The 19,843-nt window shown below is 49.3% G+C and overlaps 1 protein-coding gene across 1 annotated transcript in view; it reads left to right on the forward strand.

The window, feature by feature from the left end:
* The window catches only part of QSOX2 (quiescin sulfhydryl oxidase 2), a 69,895-nt gene that overhangs the window by 9,993 nt on the left and 40,059 nt on the right, over window positions 1-19,843 (forward strand). The window contains exons 2-6 of the mRNA XM_073640147.1: window positions 6,617-6,717; window positions 7,513-7,561; window positions 8,657-8,765; window positions 11,209-11,299; window positions 11,479-11,624. Of these exons, the coding sequence (XP_073496248.1) occupies window positions 6,617-6,717; window positions 7,513-7,561; window positions 8,657-8,765; window positions 11,209-11,299; window positions 11,479-11,624 (496 nt within the window). The remainder of the gene's footprint in view (window positions 1-6,616; window positions 6,718-7,512; window positions 7,562-8,656; window positions 8,766-11,208; window positions 11,300-11,478; window positions 11,625-19,843) is intronic.

Raw genomic sequence — 19,843 nt, forward strand, 5'->3', positions numbered from 1 at the left:
GGAGAAGGGGGGTGGAGCCTCCACTGGTGGTGGTGGAGGAGGAGAAGGGGGGGTGGAGCCTCCACTGGTGGTGGTGGAGGAGGAGAAGGGGGGGTGGAGCCTCCACTGGTGGTGGTGGAGGAGGAGAAGGGGGGGTGGAGCCTCCACTGGTGGTGGTGGAGGAGGAGAAGGGGGGGTGGAGCCTCCACTGGTGGTGGTGGAGGAGGAGAAGGGGGGGTGGAGCCTCCACTGGTGGTGGTGGAGGAGGAGAAGGGGGGGTGGAGCCTCCACTGGTTGTGGAGGAGGAGAAGGGGGGATGGAGCGTCCACTTGTGGTGGAGGAGGAGAAGGGGGGGATGGAGCCTCCACTGGTGGTGGAGGAGGAGAAGGGGGGGATGGAGCCTCCACTGGTGGTGGAGGAGGAGAAGGGGGGGTGGAGGAGGAGAAGGGGGGGATGGAGCATCCACTGGTGGTGGAGGAGGAGAAGGGGGGATGGAGCGTCCACTTGTGGTGGAGGAGGAGAAGGGGGGGATGGAGCGTCCACTGGTGGTGGAGGAGGAGAAGGGGGGGGGTGGAGCCTCCACTGGTGGTGGAGGAGGAGAAGGGGGGGGTGGAGCCTCCACTGGTGGTGGAGGAGGAGAAGGGGGGGTGGAGCCTCCACTGGTGGTGGAGGAGGAGAAGGGGGGGGGTGGAGCCTCCACTGGTGGTGGAGGAGGAGAAGGGGGGGTGGAGCCTCCACTGGTGGTGGAGGAGGAGAAGGGGGGGATGGAGCCTCCACTGGAGGCTGTGGGAGACGTTGTTTTGAAGCTCCTTTGTGATGCGCCTGTGCTGTACATTTGGAGTTGGATATCTTCACACTTCCCAGATGATTGACTTCCAGGCAGATCTGATGGACGCTGTACGGTGTATATGCATAATACACATATATATATATGGTCCACCTTGCATACTGATATGTGCCACATTGGGCAGTGTAGGTATTCAGTCTAATAAGTGCCATGTTGTCTGTGTGTGGTATATGACCCCCCTGTATACTGATATGTGCCACGTGGGGCTGTGTACAATATACGGCCCCCCTGTATAATCAAGGGTATTCCTCTCTCTTAAAGTGATGCTATCACCAGGATGTGCCATCACTTTTTATCGGTTGTTCCCTGCAGAGCTGCGCTCCTCGATGCTCTCTACAGGCTGTGGGCCGGGAGCTCCTCTGGGTCTTCTTGCCCATGAGGTCTGCGAGGCGGTGGTCCGATCTCCAGAGAGATAAGTGTCAGGCTCTGATCTTGAAGCCCCCAGTGTATACAGATGGATATGGTAGATGTGATTGCAGACCTCTCCGCACAGTGCCAAAGGGGCCGACCTTCTGCATTTAGTCCTGTCCTACATATAAATGAGGGTCCGACTCTGCTGCCTTCTGACCGATCAGAGGGTCATTGACTAATTTCCCTTTCTATCTGCCCCGGTTGTTGGGCTGGTGAGGATGCGGCGTCCTTGTCACCTGCTGTACGTGTTTCTACATGCCCCTTCTCTATCGCCTGCTGCTCGGCTCGTGCGTGTCTCGTGGGTAAAGGTTTCCTTTCTACTTGGAGGCTGCTCTTTTTTTCATCCCTCATTAGCGCACCCTGTTATTAGAGAATTAATGGCGTGTGATCAGCGGCCGCACACTTCTACCTGCCAAGAGATTCCAGCGTTACTGGGAAATCTCATAGGTCTTTTTTTTCAGCCTATGTTACTAGGTCCATCAAGTTCAACCTTCCTCCACCAATTGTACATTTTGTTACTAAATTAACTATAACCCAGATTTTTATGTGGCTGCACCAAGCAGTGCCTGATACAATGAGGAAATAAGTATTTGATACGCTGCCGATTTTGCAAGTTTTCCCACCTACAAAGAATGGAGAGGTCTGTAATTTTTATAGTAGGTACACTTCACCTGCGAGAGACAGAATCTAAAAAAAATCCAGAAAATCACATTGTATCATTTTTACATAATTAACTTGCATTTATTGCATAAAATAAGAATTTGATCCAATATAAAAAAAACAGAACTTAATAGTTGGTCCAGAAACCTTTGTTTGCAATTACAGAGGTCAAACGTTTCCTGTAGTTCTTGACCAGGTTTGCACACACTGCAGCAGGGATTTTGGCCCACTCCTCTGTACAGATCTTCTCCAGATCTTTCAGGTTTTGTGGCTGTCTCTGGGCAACATTGAATTTCATCTCCCTCCAAAGATTTTCTATTGGGTTCTGGTCTGGAGACCACTCCAGAGGCCACTCCAGGACCTTGAAATGCTTCTTATGGAGCCACTCCTTAGTTGCCCTGGCTGTGTGTTTCAGGTCATTGTCATGCTGGAAGACCCAGCCACGACCCATCTCCAATGCTCTTACTGAGGGAAGGAGATTGTTTGCCAAAATCTTGCAATGCATGACCCCATCCATCCTGCCTTCAATATAGTGCAATCGTCCTGTCCCTTTGCAGAAAATCACCCCTAAAGTATGTTTCCCCCACCATGCTTCACTGTTGGGACAGTGTTCTTGGGGTTGTATTCATCCTTCTTCTTCCTCCAAACACGGCGAGTGGAGTTGAGACTAAAATAGAACTTTTTTGAATCATTTGACCACATGCCCTTCTCTCATGCTTTGTCTGGATCATCCAGATGGTCATTGGTGAACTTCAACCGGGCCTGGACATGTGCTGGTGTTAGCAGGGGTACTTTGCCTGCCCTGCAGGATTTTAATTCATGACTGCGTAGTGTGTTACGGTAATGTCTGAGACTGTGGTCTCACCTCTTCAGGTCATAGACCCAGTCCTCCTGTATAGTTCTGGGCTGATTCCTGACCTTTCTGAGAATCATCCTTACCTAACAAGGCGAGATCTTGCATGGAGCCGCAGACAGAGGTAGACTGAGAGTCATCTTGTGTTTCTTCCATTTTCTAATAATTGTGCCAACAGTTGTTCTCACCAAGCTGCTTGCCTATTGTCCTGTAGCCCATCCCAGCCTTGTTCACATCTACAATATTGTCTCTGGTGTCCTTACACAGCTCTTTGGTCTTGGCCATGGTGGAGAGGTTGGAGTGTGATTGAACTCGTTATCTGTGATCTGGCGTAAAGGGCAATCCAGAATAAGACTAGAAACTTTGCAGAGACCAAAAGACGACGGTGGCCTGCACTGCCCAATGCATGGTTATATTTCCTGGCAGCTCAATGCCAACATATGAAGGGATGGAAAGAAAATGACACGGGCCGTTCGGTCTGCAAAATTATTCAAAACACTGTGGGACAGGGGCCCCTTGTGGAAAGCTTGGAGGCAGGGGGAGGTTTGGGGGTCTCTCAGTATACCCTACATTGGACTTAATTTTCAAGGTTTGGTGTAAAGTCAAACAAATAACTTATCAATGTACACACCTATTTGGAATAATGGCTTCTGAGTTCGGGAACTGGAAGAATATGGGTATACAGTACGTTCACCAGGTGATCGGCAATCAGGGACTTAAATCCTTTGACTATCTGCAAAAAGAGATCCATCTACCTGATGGCTGCTTCTACCAATACTGTCAACTCAAACACTCCTATAGAGCCCAATGTAAAGTGAAAGATGTGAAAACTCAGAGAGATGTGGTATTGGACACTATTTGCTCAGATGGAGGCTCGAAGTGGGTAATATACAGTGTCTACAATGACCTTCCTTAAGAACTTCCCTCTGTTGGTTACACGGAAATGGGAGACGGATATTGGTGTTATCTCAGATGACGAGTGGGCTTCGGTGCTGGAATACATACCCAATCTTTCGCTTAGTGAGCCCAAACGACTCTCGCAGCTCTGTCATTCACAGAGTGTACCCGTCACCTAAAATGATGTTTAAAATAGGTCTTAGAACTGATTCTGGATGCCCGAGGTGCGCCCCCCAGGAAGTAGGGATATTACACATGTTATGGTCTTGCCCGCGTTTACACACATATTGGGGAGCAGTTTTGGGCTATATAGAGTCAGCCTATGGGTGCGTGGTGACTAGTAACCCTCTGACCTGCATACCGGGATATGTAGACGAGCCGAGTACTGTTGAGACTGGGAAACTTGCCGTAGCGGGATTACTATACATGGCTAGAAAACTGATTGCTAAAAACTGGATTTCTGCAACTCCCCCGACAGGCAGAGAGTTTATTAAACAAGTTAAGTCCCTTATATCATTGGAAAAAGGTATACCTCAAAAGGGATAGAAGTCAATATTTTGATAAACTATGGGGTCCCTGGCTTGGAGACAAGCAGTTATCAGCCTCGATAGGGTCTTGTTAGATGTGTACCAGTTGTTATAAAATCACTACACATTGTGTTAGCTAATGCCAAACAGCTCTGTGCCTTTCGACTTGGCTGGTCTTGATCAGCCTGATTTATTCTGTTTTGTGTGGACATATACCTACGATATGGTGCAATTAATACAGGTAATGAGTGCAGAGTAGGAGGGCTTCGTAAAGAAAAACTAACAGGTCTGTGAGAGCCAGAATTCTTGCTTGTTGGTCGGTGATCAAATACTTATTTCATGCAATAAAATGCAATTTAATTATGTAAAAATCATACGATGTGATTTTCTGGATTTTCTTTTAAGATTCTGTCTCTCACAGGTGAAGTGACCTACGATAAAAATTACAGACCTCTCCATTCTTTGTAGGTGGGAAAACTTGCAAAATCGGCAGAGTATCAAGTACTTATTTTCCCCACTGTATATGATTATGTGAAGCTGTTGCCACTAGGGGGCATTCACTGCAGCTGAGAAAGTACGATCGGGCATGTTGGAGTACAATATATCCACTCCTTGGTTCTTACAGATCAGCATCCCTTGGAGGTTTCCTGCAGTCACTTACTCCCCTTTCCCTATTGAGAACACATGCAAGTTTGCAATTAACCCTGTCTTGTTCCGTTACTCACCATTACGTCATATTGTGGTTGTGTGGATCGGGCTCAGGAACTGTCATGTCCCTTTAAGTTCTCCATGTCTGGGGTTAGTGTTGTGAAGGGAGGAGGGGGTTGTAGTTCGATCTATCAAAATATATCTCAATATATCAAAAAAAAAATCAGAACGCCAAAACTTCCCTTTTTCAATTGCCGCACTTATTTACAAAAATGCCATAAAAAGCCATTGAAACGTCATTCGCACCCCAAAATGTTACCGTTAACAAACGTGTCGCGACGCCGATAGCGAGATGTCACACTGCTCCATCAATGGGGAAAAAAGTAATGGAATGAAGGGGTTAAAGTGCAGAATGGGGGGTGTATGGACTGTGATGCAGCTATGTGCACGGACCCGAACTCTCATTATGGGGAGATGATTGTCCTCTTGCGTCCGCGTGTCTCTGATGACCGATCCTTGGTTCTGTGACCCTGACACCCCGGATCCTGCAGCTTCCTCCTGGGTCGCCCACTTCCCATCTGCTGCAACCAAAGCCGGACCGCCATTGTCAGGCAACATTAACATTTTAGGACCTGGGCTGCGGTCGGGGGAGGAGGGCGAGCAGTGACTGTCCACGCTCTCCACCCTGAAGCCTGTGTTTTGTTCCTGCGGCGGAGCGTCACTTTGTGCCGCGTACAATGGTCGGGGAGATCTTTTGTCCGGGGGCTCAATAGCTTCCATCTGTCCTCAGATACCTCCGGTTTCCTCATCTGTCACCTCGTCTGCTGTAAACCGACATCTCCTCAGCTGTCACGCCCCTTTAAGTTTGCCATGGCTGGGGTTGTAGTTTCCATTCTTGTAGTTTTGAGTATCTGTATCCCCACTCTATAAAGCTCTGAGTTTTATTCCCTTCCCATTGTTAAATTACCACTTGCTGTCAGTGAATGGTAACCTTCTTAAAGGGGATGTCCAGGATTTGAAAAAACAACGCTGCTTTCTATCAGAAACAGCGCCACCCCTGACCAGTGGTTGTGATGGGTATTGCATTGCAACCCTATTGAAGTGAATGTGGAACCACGGTCAGAGGTGGCGCTGTTTCTTTAAGCAGCCATGTTTTTCTAATCCTAGACAACCCCTTTAATGACCGGTTGAATGTCGCTGATGTAGGGCACCTTCTGTATAAGCGGCCTCTGGTCTGTTGAATGTGAACGGTCCTTGTATTACATTGCAGTGCCCACCATATAAAACTAGCGGGCAGCAACTTTTCCTGGCACATGGAGCTCTTTCAGGAGCAGTTACATTAATACCAGTGCTACACAGCTCCCATACAATACCGCCATATAATGCTTGAATGATGGGGCTGTGTAATACCCCATTTAGAATGGAGCATGACGATAATGGACAATAGTGCTGGTGGGCAGATCAGGGTCATTGCCCCTTTTATTTGCCCGTCGCTGTGATCCAGCTTCTGTGATGGCGGAGGATGGGGGTGGTGGTAGTGATGTGACTACTAAACATGGACGTCCCTTTCAGGGGACACGGTGGATTCTCCATATGTCTGGACGCATTATCTGTTCTTATAGAGACGAGCAACCTGACCCCAAACACGGATCACTTTATAGATTGTGGGCATTCGATACGGCGGTGCCAGGCTGCAGCGGAGCATATGGGAGAGGAAGCGGGTATTACAGCTGGTAACGTGATACCACGGCCGCCTGTCACATCTAATACCCCCCATGTTCCTTCCCTTTTTAGACTGGAATCCGGCAATAAGGATCGGCGTGCTGAACTGCGCCGATGAGGAGAACACGGCCATCTGCAAGGACTACGGCGTCCAGTTCTACCCTACGTTTCGGGTGAGTGCGGTGTGGGCACAATCATGGCATAAAGCGGGTGACCACAGGCACGTAAACATGCCTGGCTCGTATACCAGCATTCCCAACGATTGCCACACACCAGCTGCCGTAAAACACTACAACAAGTGCTCACGGGTTCCAGTCTCTTATGGAGTGTAAAAAAATAAAGTAATGAAAAGTAAATGTAAAGAAAATGGAAAAGTTTGAATGTTTGAACTCTCTCGTCTCCCTTAAAAAAAAAAATAAATAAAAAACCTAATTTGGTATTTCTGCGTCCATAAAACCTCGGATCCGTCAAAATATAAATACATTTATCCCTAAAGGGAAACGCCATAAAAAGGGGGGTGAGGAGGGAACGTATTTTGCAGAATTTTCGGTTACTCCACCAGAAAATAGTGGGAAAAACATTGTATTACTATTTACCCCCAAATAGAGTAGATAAAAACTACAGCTCACTTCAGGAAAAAACAAACCCTGGTACAGAAAAAAATAAAGTTATGGCTCTTGGAAGAAAGGGAGAAAAGAGGGAAAATTGACCGGTCATTACAGGGTTAATATATTCTTGTAAAATCTTGTGTGCATCTGGTTAGTTCAGAGGGGCACTCACCCGCCTCTCGCACCAGGGGGGAGCGCTCGCTCGTCCGTCCGTTAGTTCAGAGGACGCGCTCGCTCGCCCGTCCGTTGGTTCCGAGGGGCGCTCGCTCGCCCGTCCGTTGGTTCCGAGGGGCGCCTGCTTGTCACTTTGTGAACGTCTGATTATAAACTTCAAAAAAGTTTTTTCTATTTTCTTTTTAGTTCTTTAGTCCATTTACAAAAGACTTTACTCAAGGAGAAAACTACAAAGGTAAATGTATTAACCCCTCTGCTTCAGTTTCGCCTTTAAAGGAGGGGGTTTCTTGGTACTGTAACATTAATGGTTTTTCCTTAGGATCAGATGGGTGGGGGTCCGACTCCTGACGCCCCCTGCTGATCAGCTGATGAAGCCAAGGTGCTCTGGTTACTTTAATGTCAAGGCTGGACGGTCCCTTTAACTATTACACATTGCTGATGTATATCCCATATACTTGGTGACTTACCACTGCCTCTTTCCTCGTTTTGTGACTCCTTTTTTTTCTAAAACGGTCACTGCCCACCCCTCCCTCCCTTGCACAGCGCCAGCGACCAGGTGCGGTGTCTGTACATCAGAAATGTAAAGTCATGTTTAATGTTGGGGTCGGAGGTCACTTTAATGCTTATCAGACTTATTTCTGTTAGTGGTTGTGTCTGGTACAGCAACTTTTTGGTTTTGAGACTCAGCCCAATTGCCATAAAGGGTTATTTTCCATCATCACAAATGGGTCTTGTCAGATACTGCTCTTGTAAATACAAGCACTTTTGCAATTTATTGCTTATTAAAACTTGCACCCGTTCTTGAGATATTAACACTTTTAATTGGTTGCCTTGGAGATCGACCACCGCGGCTAGAGAGCGGAACCTGTGCCGTGCTAGTGAGCTCTTTTCTATTGAGCTGTATTGAAGCTGGCCAAGATTGCTGGAGTGCGCTGCTACCTCTTAATCCCAGCCAGCTTCAGAGCAGTGTTTACAAGCCAGACAGCAGAGGTGGTCGGTCTCCTAGGCAACGAGTTGTAATCAAAAAAGAAAAACGTTAATATCTCAAGAACGGCTGCAAATTTTAATAAGCAGTAAATGGCAAATGTGCTTGTATTTACAAGCTCTATCCGATAATGTCCATCTCTGAGCACGAGTAAAAACCCTTTAAGTGGGAGTGAGCTGCAGTACCAGAGACGGCCACTACAAATGTGCAGCGTGCTTCCATCATCTGATCATTGGCGGCGCTGGGAGTCGATCTGATATTAATGTCCTGACCGGTTATCTCTCGCTGTCTCTTGTGCCCCTCGCTCGTGCCCTCAGATTGTAATCTCTGATCTTTGCGATTTAGCGGAAGCCGACAGAGAAGTACAGACCGTCCGACACGTCATAATCGATTACCTGGAGAGCCTCCCTGCCGAGAACAGACCCCCGGCGTGCTCCTCGTTCCAGCCAATCAGGTGAGCTGATGTAGCCTATACTATAGCTCATGAGATCCAAAGCAACTTGCTTGAAGTGGGCAGGAAATGCTGGGAGTAGTAGTCTCACTCTTATTTCTCACTCCGGAAACATTAAATGGATATTACAACAAAAGAATTTGTGTTAAAGGGATTGGACACACCTTCTCATTTAAAGATTTTTCTGTATTTTCATGACTATGAAAATTGTACATTCACACTGAAGGCATCAAAACTATGAATTAACACATGTGGAATTATATACTTATATACCGGTGACTACCTCTTGAAGCTCATCAAGAGAATGGCAAGAGTGTGCAAAGCAGTCATCAAAGCAAAAGGTGGCTACTCTGAAGAACCTAGAATATAAGACATATTTTCAGTTGTTTCACACTTTTTTTTTTATTTGATATACCATATACACAGCTCTGGCAAAAATTTAAACCACTGCAAAATTTTAATTTTCTCTGATTTTTCTCTTTATATGTATATTTTTGAGTAAAATGTACATTGTTGTTTTATTCTACACTGCTCAAAAAAATAAAGGGAACACTCAAATAACACATCCTAGATCTGAATGAATGAAATATTCTCATTGAATACTTTGTTCAGTACAAAGTTGAATGTGCTGACAACAAAATCACACAAAAATCATCAATGGAAATCAAATGTATTAACCAATGGAGGCCTGGATTTGGAGTCCCCCCCCCCAAAATTAAAGTGGAAAAACACACTACAGGCTGATCCAACTTTGATGTAATGTCCTTAAAACAAGTCAAAATGAGTCTCAGTATTGTGTGTGGCCTCCACGTGCCTGTATGACCTCCCTACAACGCCTGGGCATGCTCCTGATGAGGTTGTGGATGGTCTCCTGTGGGATCTCCTCCCAGACCTGGACTAAAGCATCCGCCAACTCCTGGACAGTCTGTGGTGCAACGTGACGTTGGTGGATGGAGCGAGACATGACGTCCCAGATGTGCTCAATCGGATTCAGGTCTGGGGAACGGGCGGGCCAGTCCATAGCTTCAATGCCTTCATCTTGCAGGAACTGCTGACACACTCCAGCCACATGAGGTCTGGCATTGTCCTGCATTAGGAGGAACCCAGGGCCAACCGCACCAGCATATGGACTCACAAGGGGTCTGAGGATCTCATCTCGGTACCTAATGGTTGTCTGGCTACCTCTGGCGAGCACATGGAGGGCTGTGCGGCCCTCCAATGAAATGCCACCCCACACCATTACTGACCCACTGCAAACCGGTCATGCTGAAGGATGTTGCAGGCAGCAGATCGCTCTCCACGTCGTCTCCAGACTCTGTCACATGTGCTCAGTGTGAACCTGCTTTCACCTGTGAAGAGCATGGGGCGCCAGTGGCGACTTTGCCAATCCTGGTGTTCTGTGGAAAATGCCAAGCGTCCTGCACGGTGTTGGGCTGTGAGCACAACCCCAATCTGTAGACGTCGGGCCCTCATACCACACTCGTGGAGTCGGTTTCTAACCGTTTGTGCAGACACATGCACATTTGTGGCCTGCTGGAGGTCATTTTGCAGGGCTCTGGCAGTGCTCCTCCTGTTCCTCCTTGCACAAAGGCGGAGGTAACGGTCCTGCTGCTGGGTTGTTGCCCTCCTATGGCTCCCTCCACGTCTCCTGGTATCTGCTCCATGCTCTGGACACTGTGCTGACAGACACAGCTACCCTTCTTGCCACAGCTCGAACTGATGTGTCATCCTGGATGAACTGCACTACCTGCTTCTGTACCTCTAGGGGTGCGAGCAATGGCAAAAATGATAAAGTGACCAAAACAACAGCCAAAAAGGATGAGAACAGAGAATTGTTCTGTGGTCACCACCTGCAGAACCGCTCCTTTATAGGGGGTATCTTGCTAATTGCCGATCATTTCTACCAGTTGTCTGTTCCATTTACACAACAGCAGGAAAAATTGATTCACAATCAGTGTTGCTTCATAACAGGTAGATTTCACAGAAGTGTTACTGACTTGAAGTTACATTGTGTTGTTTAAGTGTTCCCTTTATTTTTTTGAGCAGTGTATAAACTACTGACAACAGGTCTCCGAAATTCAAAGCTAAAAATTTTGTATTTATTTGCAGCAAATGATAAAGCGTCAAAATACTAAAAAAGAAACAGTACTCTTGGGAGTACAGAGATGGTGGTGACGGGGCCTTCAGTAGGTTCCTAGCTGTAATGACATCCTATCGTCACTCCGTATGTGGGGTGGGCCGATGGGCACCGAACCGGACACCCTAACAGTGCAGTACCACTTAAATGCTGCTGTCGGAGATCGGAAGGTCATCATGTAGGGCCCTTTAAGTAGCGCAGAACCCCATTTTGCTTTACCTATTGGGCTCAGTTTCTGGATTATTAGGATTTTTCCTCTCCTCTCCCCAGAGTGATATCATAGATCTTTAAAGTCTTTTTGTTTTCCAGCTCCAGTGACTTCGCGTCTCTCCTTACCCAGAAGGCCCCCCATTACACCGCCATCATCTTTGAGAGCGAGACCTCGTACATTGGACGTGAGGTGGGTTTTCTGCTCGGCCGGCAGCAGACATCACGGTGATGAGTTGTCCCGCTCAGATTAGCATGTTCTGTCCATCTGCAGCAAGCATATATATTTCTGCAAGCTCCCATTCAATGTACAGACATGGGAATCTCCGCAACCAAATCATCCTGACTTAACCCCACGCTGTCCTCCTGTAGGTGATGCTGGACTTGATGCAGTTCGAGCACATCGCGGTGCGGAGGGCGGTGGACTCGGATAAGGCCATGTTGGAGAAGCTCGGGGTTGTGGCGCTGCCGTCATGTTACCTGATCTATCCAAACGCTTCACATGGATTAATTAACATGTAAGTACCTAAGTGTCTGTAAGAGATACAAGGAGCTTTCTTTCTCTTTTTTAAATGTGTAGGGTTACGTGACTGAAACATTGTACCTACTAATCAGGTCTTCCCCAAAATGGCTCCACATTCATTCACACTTTCCCCCTTGTTTTAATTGTAGGGTCTTTCTCACTGTAGTCTCTCCTGCCTGTGAACCCTACGCTTTGCAGGGGTTATGCTATGAAAACACTTATCCCCTACCGATGGTCTGATTGCATGGACCCCTATGGAGAGATTAATGCTGTGCTGGACAATGGCAGAATCTGCATCAGACGCCCCGTGCTCTTATAATCCGGCTTTCCTCTGGGTGTGGACATGACACTTATGGAGTGATAAATGGCAGCTGGAATTTGTAAATCGAGTCTGGGACCTAGACGCACCCTGTGACCAGCGCGCTCTGGTGACCCCAAATCATTCATCAGTTTGATAGGCGATTTTCAGATTTTACCCTTTGCCTCCTGTGTGGGCGGCTCATTTACTTACTGAAGAAACCAATGAATATTTATAGAAGGCGGAGAGCAAATCCTAAATTGATGTCTGACAGTGAGCGCCCCCTAGAGCAATTCCAGTAAATACCATTTTATGATTAATATAATATATTGCATCCACCAGCTTGTCCTCTTCCCATATTGTCAGTCCAGGCCACCTTCTTCCAGTGCTGCATGGTCCAGTTCTGATGCCCATGTGCCCATTGTAGGTAGACAGGGATCAGTATGGACACTCTGACTGGTGTGTGGCTAAACAGTCCCATACACAGCAAGCTGCGATGTTCAGCATGTCCACACATCTATCTATCACAGCGGTGATGCTCTGCGTTTCTTTACACATTTCTACCATAACTGCGACGCTCTGCATGTCCTTAAACCTTTGTTGTAGCTGCGATGCCCTGCGTGTTCTGACACCTTTCTATCGTAGCTGCGATGCTCTGCGTGTTCTGACACCTTTCTATCGTAGCTGTGATGCTATCCATATCCTGACACCTTTCTATCATGGCTGCGATGCCCTGGGTGTTCCGACACCTTTCTATTGTAGGTGCAGCGCTCTGTACCATCTGGCACCTTTCTATCATAGCTACGAAGCTCTGCTCCTCCTAACACCTTTCTATCAGAGCTGCGCAGCTCTGCGCCTCCTGACACCTTTCTATCAGAGCTGCGCAGCTCTGCGCCTCCTGACACCTTTCTATCGTAGCTGTGATGCTCTGCGTGTCCTGACACCTTTCTATCAGAGCTGCGCAGCTCTGCGCCTCCTGACACCTTTCTATCGTAGCTGTGATGCTCTGCGTGTCCTGACATCTTTCTATCGTAGCTGTGATGCTCTGCGTGTCCTGACACCTTTCTATGATGGCTGCGAAGCCCTGCGTGTTCGGACACCTTTTTATCATGGCTGCGATGCCTTACGTGTTCTGACACCTTTTTATCGTAGCTGCGATGCTCTGTGTGTTCTGACACCTTTCTATCATAGCTGCGATGCTCTGTGTGTCCTGACACTTTTCTATCATAGCTGCGATGCTCTGTGTGTCCTGACACCTTTCTATCATGGCTGCGATGCCCTGCGTGTTCTGACACCTTTCTATCATGGCTGCGATGCCTTACGTGTTCTGACACCTTTTTATCGTAGCTGCGATGCTCTGTGTGTCCTGACACCTTTCTATCATAGCTGCGATGCTCTGCGTGTCCTGACACCTTTCTATCATGGCTGCGATGCCCTGCGTGTCCTGACACCTTTCTATCATGGCTGCGATGCCCTGCGTGTCCTGACACCTTTCTATCATGGCTGCGATGCCCTGCGTGTTCTGACACCTTTCTATCATGGCTGCCATTCTCTGTGTGTTCTCACACCTTTCTATCATGGCTGCGATGCTCTGTGTGTCCTGACACCTTTCTATCATAGCTGCGATGCTCTGCGTGTCCTGACACCTTTCTATCATGGCTGCGATGCCCTGCGTGTCCTGACACCTTTCTATCATGGCTGCGATGCCCTGCGTGTCCTGACACCTTTCTATCATGGCTGCGATGCCCTGCGTGTCCTGACACCTTTCTATCATGGCTGCGATGCTCTGTGTGTCCTGACACCTTTCTATCATAGCTGCGATGCTCTGCGTGTCCTGACACCTTTCTATCATGGCTGCGATGCCCTGCGTGTTCTGACACCTTTCTATCATAGCTGCCATTCTCTGTGTGTTCTCACACCTTTCTATCATGGCTGCGATGCTCTGTGTGTCCTGACACCTTTCTATCATAGCTGCGATGCTCTGCGTGTCCTGACACCTTTCTATCATGGCTGCGATGCCCTGCGTGTCCTGACACCTTTCTATCATGGCTGCGATGCCCTGCGTGTCCTGACACCTTTCTATCATGGCTGCGATGCTCTGCGTGTCCTGACACCTTTCTATCATAGCTGCGATGCTCTGCGTGTCCTGACACCTTTCTATCATGGCTGCGATGCCCTGCGTGTCCTGACACCTTTCTATCATGGCTGCGATGCCCTGCGTGTCCTGACACCTTTCTATCATGGCTGCGATGCTCTGTGTGTCCTGACACCTTTCTATCATAGCTGCGATGCTCTGCGTGTCCTGACACCTGTCTACCACGGCTGCGATGCTCTGCGTGTCCTGACACCTTTCTATCATGGCTGCGATGCCCTGCGTGTCCTGACACCTTTCTATCGTAGCTGTGATGCTCTGCGTGTCCTGACACCTTTCTATGATGGCTGCGAAGCCCTGTGTGTTCTGACACCTTTTTATCATGGCTGCGATGCCTTACGTGTTCTGACACCTTTTTATCGTAGCTGCGATGCTCTGTGTGTTCTGACACCTTTCTATCATAGCTGCGATGCTCTGTGTGTTCTGACACCTTTCTATCATAGCTGCGATGCTCTGTGTGTTCTGACACCTTTCTATCATAGCTGCGATGCTCTGTGTGTTCTGACACCTTTCTATCATAGCTGCGATGCTCTGTGTGTTCTGACACCTTTCTATCATAGCTGCGATGCCCTGCGTGTTCTGACACCTTTCTATCATGGCTGCGATGCCCTGCGTGTCCTGACACCTTTCTATCATGGCTGCGATGCCCTGCGTGTTCTGACACCTTTCTATCATAGCTGCCATTCTCTGTGTGTTCTCACACCTTTCTATCATGGCTGCGATGCCCTGCGTGTTCTGACACCTTTCTATCATGGCTGCGATGCTCTGCGTGTTCTGACACCTTTCTATCATGGCTGCGATGCTCTGCGTGTTCTGACACCTTTCTATCATGGCTGCGATGCTCTGCGTGTTCTGACACCTGTCTATCATGGCTGCGATGCTCTGTGTGTCCTGACACCTGTCTATCACGGCTGCGATGCTCTGTGTGTCCTGACACCTGTCTATCACGGCTGCGATGCTCTGTGTGTCCTGACACCTGTCTATCACGGCTGCGATGCTCTGCGTGTCCTGACACCTTTCTATCACGGCTGCGATGCCCTGCGTGTCCTGACACCTTTCTATCACGGCTGCGATGCCCTGCGTGTCCTGACACCTTTCTATCATAGCTGCGATGCTCTGCGTGTCCTGACACCTTTCTATCATGGCTGCGATGCTCTGTGTGTCCTGACACCTTTCTATCATGGCTGCGATGCCCTGCGTGTCCTGACACCTTTCTATCATGGCTGCGATGCCCTGCGTGTCCTGACACCTTTCTATCATGGCTGCGATGCCCTGCGTGTCCTGACACCTTTCTATCATAGCTGCCATTCTCTGTGTGTTCTCACACCTTTCTATCATGGCTGCGATGCTCTGTGTGTCCTGACACCTTTCTATCATAGCTGCGATGCTCTGCGTGTCCTGACACCTTTCTATCATGGCTGCGATGCCCTGCGTGTCCTGACACCTTTCTATCATGGCTGCGATGCCCTGCGTGTCCTGACACCTTTCTATCATGGCTGCGATGCTCTGCGTGTCCTGACACCTTTCTATCATAGCTGCGATGCTCTGCGTGTCCTGACACCTTTCTATCATGGCTGCGATGCCCTGCGTGTCCTGACACCTTTCTATCATGGCTGCGATGCCCTGCGTGTCCTGACACCTTTCTATCATGGCTGCGATGCTCTGTGTGTCCTGACACCTTTCTATCATGGCTGCGATGCCCTGCGTGTCCTGACACCTTTCTATCATGGCTGCGATGCCCTGCGTGTCCTGACACCTTTCTATCATGGCTGCGATGCCCTGCGTGTCCTGACACCTTTCTATCATGGCTGCGATGCTCTGTGTGTCCTGACACCTTTCTATCATAGCTGCGATGCTCTGCGTGTCCTGACACCTTTCTATCATGGCTGCGATGCCCTGCGTGTTCTGACACCTTTCTATCATAGCTGCCATTCTCTGTGTGTTCTCACACCTTTCTATCATGGCTGCGATGCTCTGTGTGTCCTGACACCTTTCTATCATAGCTGCGATGCTCTGCGTGTCCTGACACCTTTCTATCATGGCTGCGATGCCCTGCGTGTCCTGACACCTTTCTATCATGGCTGCGATGCCCTGCGTGTCCTGACACCTTTCTATCATGGCTGCGATGCTCTGCGTGTCCTGACACCTTTCTATCATAGCTGCGATGCTCTGCGTGTCCTGACACCTTTCTATCATGGCTGCGATGCCCTGCGTGTCCTGACACCTTTCTATCATGGCTGCGATGCCCTGCGTGTCCTGACACCTTTCTATCATGGCTGCGATGCTCTGTGTGTCCTGACACCTTTCTATCATAGCTGCGATGCTCTGCGTGTCCTGACACCTGTCTACCACGGCTGCGATGCTCTGCGTGTCCTGACACCTTTCTATCATGGCTGCGATGCCCTGCGTGTCCTGACACCTTTCTATCGTAGCTGTGATGCTCTACTTGTCCTGACATCTTTCTATCGTAGCTGTGATGCTCTGCGTGTCCTGACACCTTTCTATGATGGCTGCGAAGCCCTGTGTGTTCTGACACCTTTTTATCATGGCTGCGATGCCTTACGTGTTCTGACACCTTTTTATCGTAGCTGCGATGCTCTGTGTGTTCTGACACCTTTCTATCATAGCTGCGATGCTCTGTGTGTTCTGACACCTTTCTATCATAGCTGCGATGCTCTGTGTGTTCTGACACCTTTCTATCATAGCTGCGATGCTCTGTGTGTTCTGACACCTTTCTATCATAGCTGCGATGCCCTGCGTGTTCTGACACCTTTCTATCATGGCTGCGATGCCCTGCGTGTCCTGACACCTTTCTATCATGGCTGCGATGCCCTGCGTGTTCTGACACCTTTCTATCAAAGCTGCCATTCTCTGTGTGTTCTCACACCTTTCTATCATGGCTGCGATGCCCTGCGTGTTCTGACACCTTTCTATCATGGCTGCGATGCTCTGCGTGTTCTGACACCTTTCTATCATGGCTGCGATGCCCTGCGTGTTCTGACACCTTTCTATCATGGCTGCGATGCTCTGCGTGTTCTGACACCTTTCTATCATGGCTGCGATGCTCTGTGTGTTCTGACACCTTTCTATCATGGCTGCGATGCTCTGTGTGTTCTGACACCTGTCTATCACGGCTGCGATGCTCTGTGTGTCCTGACACCTGTCTATCACGGCTGCGATGCTCTGTGTGTCCTGACACCTGTCTATCACGGCTGCGATGCTCTGCGTGTCCTGACACCTTTCTATCACGGCTGCGATGCCCTGCGTGTCCTGACACCTTTCTATCATGGCTGCGATGCCCTGCGTGTCCTGACACCTTTCTATCATAGCTGCGATGCTCTGCGTGTCCTGACACCTTTCTATCATGGCTGCGATGCTCTGTGTGTCCTGACACCTTTCTATCATGGCTGCGATGCTCTGCGTGTCCTGACACCTTTCTATCATGGCTGCGATGCCCTGCGTGTCCTGACACCTTTCTATCATGGCTGCGATGCCCTGCGTGTCCTGACACCTTTCTATCATGGCTGCGATGCCCTGCGTGTCCTGACACCTTTCTATCATGGCTGCGATGCTCTGTGTGTCCTGACACCTTTCTATCATAGCTGCGATGCTCTGCGTGTCCTGACACCTTTCTATCATGGCTGCGATGCCCTGCGTGTTCTGACACCTTTCTATCATAGCTGCCATTCTCTGTGTGTTCTCACACCTTTCTATCATGGCTGCGATGCTCTGTGTGTCCTGACACCTTTCTATCATAGCTGCGATGCTCTGCGTGTCCTGACACCTTTCTATCATGGCTGCGATGCCCTGCGTGTCCTGACACCTTTCTATCATGGCTGCGATGCCCTGCGTGTCCTGACACCTTTCTATCATGGCTGCGATGCTCTGCGTGTCCTGACACCTTTCTATCATAGCTGCGATGCTCTGCGTGTCCTGACACCTTTCTATCATGGCTGCGATGCCCTGCGTGTCCTGACACCTTTCTATCATGGCTGCGATGCCCTGCGTGTCCTGACACCTTTCTATCATGGCTGCGATGCTCTGTGTGTCCTGACACCTTTCTATCATAGCTGCGATGCTCTGCGTGTTCTGACACCTGTCTACCACGGCTGCGATGCTCTGCGTGTCCTGACACCTTTCTATCATGGCTGCGATGCCCTGCGTGTCCTGACACCTTTCTATCGTAGCTGTGATGCTCTGTGTGTCCTGACACCTTTCTATCATAGCTGCGATGCCCTGCGTGTCCTGACACCTTTCTATCATAGCTGCGATGCTCTGCGTGTCCTGACACCTTTCTATCATGGCTGCGATGCTCTGTGTGTCCTGACACCTTTCTATCATGGCTGCGATGCTCTGCGTGTCCTGACACCTTTCTATCATGGCTGCGATGCCCTGCGTGTCCTGACACCTTTCTATCATGGCTGCGATGCCCTGCGTGTCCTGACACCTTTCTATCATGGCTGCGATGCCCTGCGTGTCCTGACACCTTTCTATCATGGCTGCGATGCTCTGTGTGTCCTGACACCTTTCTATCATAGCTGCGATGCTCTGCGTGTCCTGACACCTTTCTATCATGGCTGCGATGCCCTGCGTGTTCTGACACCTTTCTATCATAGCTGCCATTCTCTGTGTGTTCTCACACCTTTCTATCATGGCTGCGATGCTCTGTGTGTCCTGACACCTTTCTATCATAGCTGCGATGCTCTGCGTGTCCTGACACCTTTCTATCATGGCTGCGATGCCCTGCGTGTCCTGACACCTTTCTATCATGGCTGCGATGCCCTGCGTGTCCTGACACCTTTCTATCATGGCTGCGATGCTCTGCGTGTCCTGACACCTTTCTATCATAGCTGCGATGCTCTGCGTGTCCTGACACCTTTCTATCATGGCTGCGATGCCCTGCGTGTCCTGACACCTTTCTATCATGGCTGCGATGCCCTGCGTGTCCTGACACCTTTCTATCATGGCTGCGATGCTCTGTGTGTCCTGACACCTTTCTATCATAGCTGCGATGCTCTGCGTGTCCTGACACCTTTCTATCATGGCTGCGATGCCCTGCGTGTTCTGACACCTTTCTATCATAGCTGCCATTCTCTGTGTGTTCTCACACCTTTCTATCATGGCTGCGATGCTCTGTGTGTCCTGACACCTTTCTATCATAGCTGCGATGCTCTGCGTGTCCTGACACCTTTCTATCATGGCTGCGATGCCCTGCGTGTCCTGACACCTTTCTATCATGGCTGCGATGCCCTGCGTGTCCTGACACCTTTCTATCATGGCTGCGATGCTCTGCGTGTCCTGACACCTTTCTATCATAGCTGTGATGCTCTGCGTGTCCTGACACCTTTCTATCATGGCTGCGATGCCCTGCGTGTCCTGACACCTTTCTATCATGGCTGCGATGCCCTGCGTGTCCTGACACCTTTCTATCATGGCTGCGATGCTCTGTGTGTCCTGACACCTTTCTATCATAGCTGCGATGCTCTGCGTGTTCTGACACCTGTCTACCACGGCTGCGATGCTCTGCGTGTCCTGACACCTTTCTATCATGGCTGCGATGCCCTGCGTGTCCTGACACCTTTCTATCGTAGCTGTGATGCTCTACTTGTCCTGACATCTTTCTATCGTAGCTGTGATGCTCTGCGTGTCCTGACACCTTTCTATGATGGCTGCGAAGCCCTGTGTGTTCTGACACCTTTTTATCATGGCTGCGATGCCTTACGTGTTCTGACACCTTTTTATCGTAGCTGCGATGCTCTGTGTG

The sequence above is a fragment of the Phyllobates terribilis genome, unplaced genomic scaffold (assembly GCF_046119375.1).
Source record: "Phyllobates terribilis strain yellow unplaced genomic scaffold, ASM4611937v1 Scaffold_7__3_contigs__length_470593459, whole genome shotgun sequence".
NCBI classification, from domain to species: Eukaryota; Metazoa; Chordata; class Amphibia; order Anura; family Dendrobatidae; genus Phyllobates; species Phyllobates terribilis.